The sequence below is a fragment of the Lolium perenne genome, chromosome 4 (genome assembly GCF_019359855.2).
Source record: "Lolium perenne isolate Kyuss_39 chromosome 4, Kyuss_2.0, whole genome shotgun sequence".
Taxonomy (NCBI): Eukaryota; Viridiplantae; Streptophyta; class Magnoliopsida; order Poales; family Poaceae; genus Lolium; species Lolium perenne.
This window is the reverse complement of record NC_067247.2, coordinates 383,056,668-383,063,390: the sequence shown is the minus strand read 5'-3', so window position 1 is coordinate 383,063,390 and position 6,723 is coordinate 383,056,668. Positions and strand designations below refer to the sequence as shown.

General features: G+C 46.1%; 1 protein-coding gene across 1 annotated transcript; it reads left to right on the top strand.

Annotated features, from left to right (window-relative positions):
* Positions 1-3,706: 3,706 nt before the first annotated feature.
* LOC127297270 (uncharacterized) lies at positions 3,707-5,857 on the top strand. The gene is made up of 2 exons (XM_051327565.2): positions 3,707-4,470; positions 5,428-5,857. The coding sequence occupies exons 1-2, from the start codon at positions 3,908-3,910 to the stop codon at positions 5,543-5,545; spliced, it is 681 nt and encodes a 226-aa protein (XP_051183525.1). The 5' UTR covers positions 3,707-3,907; the 3' UTR covers positions 5,546-5,857.
* Positions 5,858-6,723: the final 866 nt, after the last annotated feature.

The window sequence follows — 6,723 nt, the reverse complement described above, 5'->3', positions numbered from 1 at the left end:
CCAGGGGAGCCGACGGGAGAAGGGGCGCAGCGCAGGCCGCCGCCGCCCGACTCATCCGCGCCCGCCATGCATCGAGGAAGGAGATCCGACCGCCGTCACCAGGCGTCGACGAGGAGGAGCCCCCGCCGCCGCCACGCCCCGTGGGACTTTGCCCCGGCGGCGCTGCCGGCGGCGGCGGCGGTGGCGGTTAGGTTGGGGTGCGGGAGGAGGGTTAGGGGTGGGGGCGTGCGGGGGCTGGGGTGCTGTGGAATTTTGTTAATTGCCAACAATAGTTGCATCCTTTATAAGTTTGCTCAAAATAAAACTAGTAGGATCAGCTATCCAATTACAAGAGATTTTATCTAGAAAACAAGATCTAGCTAAGTCGTGAGCAACTTCATTGGCTTCTCGTGGACAGTATTTAAAAGAAATATTTCGGATCTGCGTCATCAGGTCTACAGAATCAGCGAACACAGCTGATGCTTCACCCCCACCAGGCTTCTTCTCCCATGCAAGCATGCACAACGTCCATAGAATCAGACTCCGCTTCAACATTGGTACATCCCATGCGATTAGCCAGGCCAACCCTTCTCTCATCGAAATTGCTTCAGCAGCGAAAGCCGAATTTATAGGGTTTACGCGTATCCCAGGATTGTCAATTTAACTAATATAATATAAAATTTACACTATAAAAATTATACCATTAAAAAATACAACATCTGAACTTTCCAATATATATCTTGTGTTACGTCGGTTAAATTGGCGATCTAGAGATACACGTAGAACTTGTAAACCAGGACAGAAGTAACTATTGTTGGCTTGCCAAGCGGGGAGGAAAGTAAACGGCTTGCCAAGCGGGGCCTAAAGTGTTAGTGTGCTACTGTGTTTTAGCCTATCAAGTTGGTTCTCTTAATCTAAATGGTTAGGGTGTCAGCATCATCAAGATGTCGATGGTCAAATTTCTCCCATCTGTTTCCAGGTATTCAGCTAACATGTCTGATGTATTAAATGTGTATGTTATGGTCAAGGTAAAGGAGCACATCAGGCAGCAGCCAGCAGCTCAGCGAGTAGGTACGGTGGTTCTGTCGAAGCGTTAAGTGCTGAGTGATGTAGTTTGGTGATGATAGATCAACTGATGTAGCACGTTGGTGACCGGTGAGGGAAACTACCTGAGCAAAATGCTCCGTAGTGAGTTATCACTGATGGCAATGTCGACCTGAATAACCGCCGCTGGAAAATGGAAGCACATAAGCACATTCCATGCGCGAAAAAATATGGATTACACATGAGAAACCTCACTGCAAGAATCATAAACATGGAGGCGTTTTCTCTACCTTCACAATCCTTGTAGAACATCTACCATGGCAATCCTGTTCTTTGTAAACATATATGAACAAAAGATGATGTATATTATTTCTTTAGGATGGTGCATATTATTTTATAATACACATTTTCAATAATTTAAATTAAATAAGAAATGCCATGAAAAAGCATAAACATAAAAATGTACCAAAGGTAAGATAATTGTTAGAATTTAGCTCGTGGGGCTTAAAACCTAGCCCAATACAAATTTGAAATTCTCATATGGCCCATTAATCTATGGCAAAGGTTCAAACTGAAGTTTAGTTCCATATTACTCGTTGGATGAGAGTTGAGCAGCTTATACGGTGAGTTCTTGTAGCTCCACTAAGTGAGTGAGAAGAGAAATAGTTCACATGCACTCCTCCGCTGCCCGCCATGCGCACCGTGCTCGTGTTCCATGGATTGTGCATGTCGCTTATATTTTTGTTGTTCGGTAAATTAATTGTGTAGTAATTTGTGAGCTTCTTTCCCATTTGCATCTTCCAGTGTACGCCAAATGACTGGACAATAGGCCTTCGAAAATTCACCTCTCGTAGACATGTATGGTTGAGGGGAGTTCAATTTTTTTCGGCTTCGGCACGACTATTGGCGACATCACGTCGTATGAGGACTCCTTCCTCGACGACAAATTTTCCCGGTCATCGCCAATCTCTTCGGCGACACGGGTGACAACGTTGATGCGAAAGATGTTGTTTCCTTGGCTCCGGCTACGCCATATGTCATGTTTTCCACTCTTTCACATCTTTCTAGGTTCTCTAGTTCTAGCAATCGCATTACACATGATCAGTTTCTCCTATTTAGATGCAATTTATTCATATATTTTATCAACGAAGGCCCGCGTGCTTGGCGTGAAAGCAAAGAATCTAGAAGCACTAAAACATAGTCTTGGATGAGGAAAGGTACAAAATATTTCAAAGATACAAAAATAAAAAAATAAAATTAGAGAAAGGAAGTCTATTGGAATCCATAGTTTCCTAAAATATTTATGTATGTCATGTCTTTCTAATAAAATTCTAGAAAATTAAATATTTTAATAAGAATACTTGTTCTTCCACGATCCCCCTAAAACTATCCTTTCTGTATGGTATTATTTTTTCAAAACCGATGTACTTTTTTAGCTTCTTCTGTTCATATAACATATAACCTTTTAGGATAGTGTATATTAATATAATACACATATTCAATAATTTAAAATTAAGTAACATGAAAAGGCAAAACCATCAAATTTCACGGAATATTAAATAAGAAGTACCGGGAAAAGGATAAAACATAAAATTTTAAGGAAGTTAAGATAATTGGGAAAACTAAAAATAGGTATATTAAAAAGAAGATACAAAAAAAAGTAAGAATATAAAAGTAAAATACAGAAAGGAAGTCTATTGGAATCCATTATTTCTGTATGTCATGTCTTGCAAATAAAATTATAGAAAAATCAATGTATTATTTTTTTCAAAAGCGTTTCATTTCTTTAGCTTCTTTTGTTCATTGAATGGGCCATCAAGTGTGCAAAACCTCTGCCATGGCATCGTTAAAAACCCTTTGGTACCAAAATTCAAACAATTTTCATGCTCGATAGACCAGAATATATATCTGATAGAAGATGAAGGAACTAGTGCTGAAACTTTAGTAGTACTAGTTGAACAAAAAAAAAATGCCCGCAACTTGTGAAGGAGGACGAGGTTTGCTACGAGTAAGGTGGCAAGCGACGCCCGCATCCCGTCCCGCAAAACAAGAAATACAGCAAAAATGAGCATTGTATATTAAAGTAATAATTAAAGAGGAGCCGGTGCAAATTTTCTTCCCGCATCCCGCCCCGCTTGACACCTTAGCTAGGAGTGACTAAGCCCTAAGAGTCTCCAAACGGTCCACGAACGAGCCAGCTTGCTTGGCGTGAAACCAACGACTCGGAAAGCATTAAGGATGGGCGTGACTATTTCGACTGAGAACTAGTTTCATTCTGAATCAGATGATGTCATCAAATCTCAATTGCATCTCATCTCACAACTGATGACTAGCACGAATCACGAAGTAAATTAAATGGTGTAGAGTGAGTTCGAACTTAGTTCTGAGCTAGCAAATCCCACCAAAGATAGCTTGTGCATAGCAGCAAGAAAGCAGAGTCGATGAGGGCGTATCAGATACTCTGGATTTTGAGGTAGTGTGGCAGGGTGCAGTTGCAGCGTCGCACATGACGGACCGGGCACTTTAGACTTGCTCTAACGCTTCTAGAGTTCCCAGACTTCCATGCCTCTGCATTCTAGGAAGAAAAGACTTCCATGCTTGCAACCGAAGGCACGCCCCGCAAAAGCGCGCGAGGCCTTCTAGTAGTACAGTAGATCCCAACGTCACGTATCCAACCGTCGCTTTCCCGCCATATCGCTGGCTTGCCCGCGTGCCTCTTATGTAGGCGCTTCGTCGTCTCCCTCGCCATCACACGCACCGCCTCTCCGCCTTCTCAAGTACACGCGCGCGGGCAGTCCGTCGTCGCGCTCACCACCACCACCACTTCCCCCCTCCCTAGTCCTTCTCCTCCATATAGTCGACCGCAGCAATCTTACTGCCGGCCATGCTGCAGGCGGGCTCGGAGCGGCGGTTACTACCGGCGGGGAGCATGTGGGTGCCGGGGATGAGCCTGCAGCAGGCGCCGTACGGGGCCGCTTCTCCGTCGGCCAGGGCGCTGGAGATCGCGCGGAGGCGGGACGAGATGCTCGGCATGCTGCACGGCCTCCCCGAGTCCGACTACGAGCTCTCCCTCACCGACCTCGTCGAGAAGACCGCCGCCTCCGGGGGCGCCAACGCTGGCCTGCCCCTTCCGCCGCCGCTGCCGCCGAGCCCGAGCGAGAGGAAGGAGCCGATCCCGAGCCCCCTGGGGAGGCCTGGTTGGCAGTCCGAGCAGCAGCCGGCGGCGAAGACCAAACCTTTTCCCTCCTCGAGGCGGCGGAGCGAGAGCGGGAGCGGGAGCGGGAGCGCGAGGAGCAGCTTCCGCAGCAGCAGCGACAGCGTCCTCCTCAACTTCTACATGCCCCGCTCCATCACCCGCAGCTTCACCGCCCCGCGCGCCGGCGGCCGCGGGTCCTCCGTCTCCGGCCCCGCCAGGGCCGCCGTCGTTCCCGACGACTCCAACAAGAGGTAACTAATCCATCCATTAATTGATCGGACAACGTACTCCCTAATAGGCACTCCATTTCGATCGATCGGTTCGCTTGCAAATCACACATCCTGACATCCACAACACACGCTCTGCATCGGTACGAATTACTAGCTCTCAAACACTCTGCATCGCGCGCTAGTTTGTTGCTGCAGCAGCTCGCTGTTACGATGAGATCATGGATTGCGTACGTCGGAAGTGATTTGGTGCTTCGTTCTTCTTTGTTCCATTTTGGATAATTGTTAGGGCTCGGTCTTCTACCAATCAATAGACAGGGGCATAGGAACATCCAAGCGAATACGTTTAGACACTGTTGACGCAGTGCAGCAGGCCTGGCTAAACCAAAGCCGGCACGCACGGCGCGACAATTCCAAGGCGCGCGAGTGTACTTAAGCTGCGCACCTCAACTGCATAGCCGACGAGGCTGCTGCCGATTTGCCACTGACTAAATCTAGTGTTATATCCAGTATCCTATTCCAGCTGAAGGCGTGTGCAGCTTGCTTGATGACTTGATCACACCCACATCCCTGCTGTGCACCACGGGAGCTAAACGCCGATAGAGAGGTCTCGCGACAGCGACCACTGCACCTGCAGATGGTCACTAAGTTGGAAGCCAACTGTACATATGAGCGTGACTTGAGCGCAGATGTCGTGTTGGACAGTGCAATCTGCCATATATTTAGTAGTATAACTTAGTACTTCGTAGATGTATCCCAACCTCTTAAAGTTTTTTTTCCTCAAAATGTAAGCCTTTTCAGAATTAGCTCACCTAATAAGGAGAACAGAAAGTAATTACTTCAGACAAAGTCTAATATAGGAATCCAGTGCAAATCTACTTTTGCGTGGAAGAAATCACCACTTTCATCATGGTTTGATTTTTGTAATACAGCCAGTGCGATGCTAAACCTAACAAAGTCTAATACCGGTGCTGTTTGCAGGGAGAGAGACAGCGACTCCGTCAAGTGCTGGCCGATGATGCCGTGGGACCGGCGGTGGCGGAAGTCCAGCCGGCGGGACACGGCCGGCGGCGAGTTTGAGGCCATCCTAAAGAACTAATCTGCTTCCCAAGAAAAGTCTCAAGACTCTGACGTCGTTGATAAAAAACAAACGCAGGTCTGACGAACGCTGGGTGTACACAATACACACACGTGTTGGCGGCTCTGTACATACTTCATACGCGATACGGTTTGGCTGTTTAGTTTCTACTAGTGGTATGAGTGTAGTATACGGGTCCGAAAAGGACTAGTATTGTCTTGTGAACGAACTGATTGTGTGTATAGAACCAATATGCTAGTTTGCCTTCCTGGCCTTGCAATGCAACGTAATTTGACAAACAAGAGATCAAAATGGAGGTATTATCCCCTGCAACATTCGACCAGAAAAACATGCGATTGTTTGGCTGTTCTGATCAAAACCAAGATCCAGCTCGGCGAGAACTCCATCTTGTCAAATGGTTGTGTGTATAGAACAAAGATGCTGGTCACATCCTCCCCCTGGGCAGGATCAAATGCAATAGGGAGAAGTTGGCTAGATCAAATGCAATACAAAGAAGTAGGGATGACCATAATGTTTCTAACTTTTCTGCCAAAAAACAGAAATGGGAAGGAAACACGGAAACAGAAACATAAACATAAAGGGAAAGAATTTTGCGAGACAGAAGTGAGAAGGGGAAGTTTTAAGCAGAAATGGGAGTGAAAATGGAATGAAACGGCAGAAGAAAACTGAAACAGAATGACATTTTCCGGCAACTACCATGTTCATGTTGTTGGCATGGTTGTGTTTGGCCCAGTCAGATGATAGGCTCCGCTTTTTTATCCATGTCTGTATTTGATATGTATCTGTTTTATTATTTGTTTCTGTGGTTTATGTATTCGTTTCGCTTGCATAACTCCATCCGACAGAGAAGGTTACATGGCTGTGATTTTCTTGTGTGTTTTGCTCCGCTGCTACCTTGTGTATTCAGTATTTCAGCTGTTTTCAACGGCACAAAATGTACATATAGGAGGAAGCACTGGAGCAGTAACAGAAGCCCAAGAGTAGAGGCACGCAGGCTTTGCATGCATCGATAGTGGCTCCAGATCCTGAAAACGACTGCCTAAAGAGTAACGAATAGGTATACAAGTACAAGGAAGCGTGGCAGTACAATGTACAGTTAAATAGCCTGATCAGCAGCATCCCCGTTATCACTTTTTCATGCAGTCATTCTCGAAAAGATAACTTTTGTCAGGCAGTGA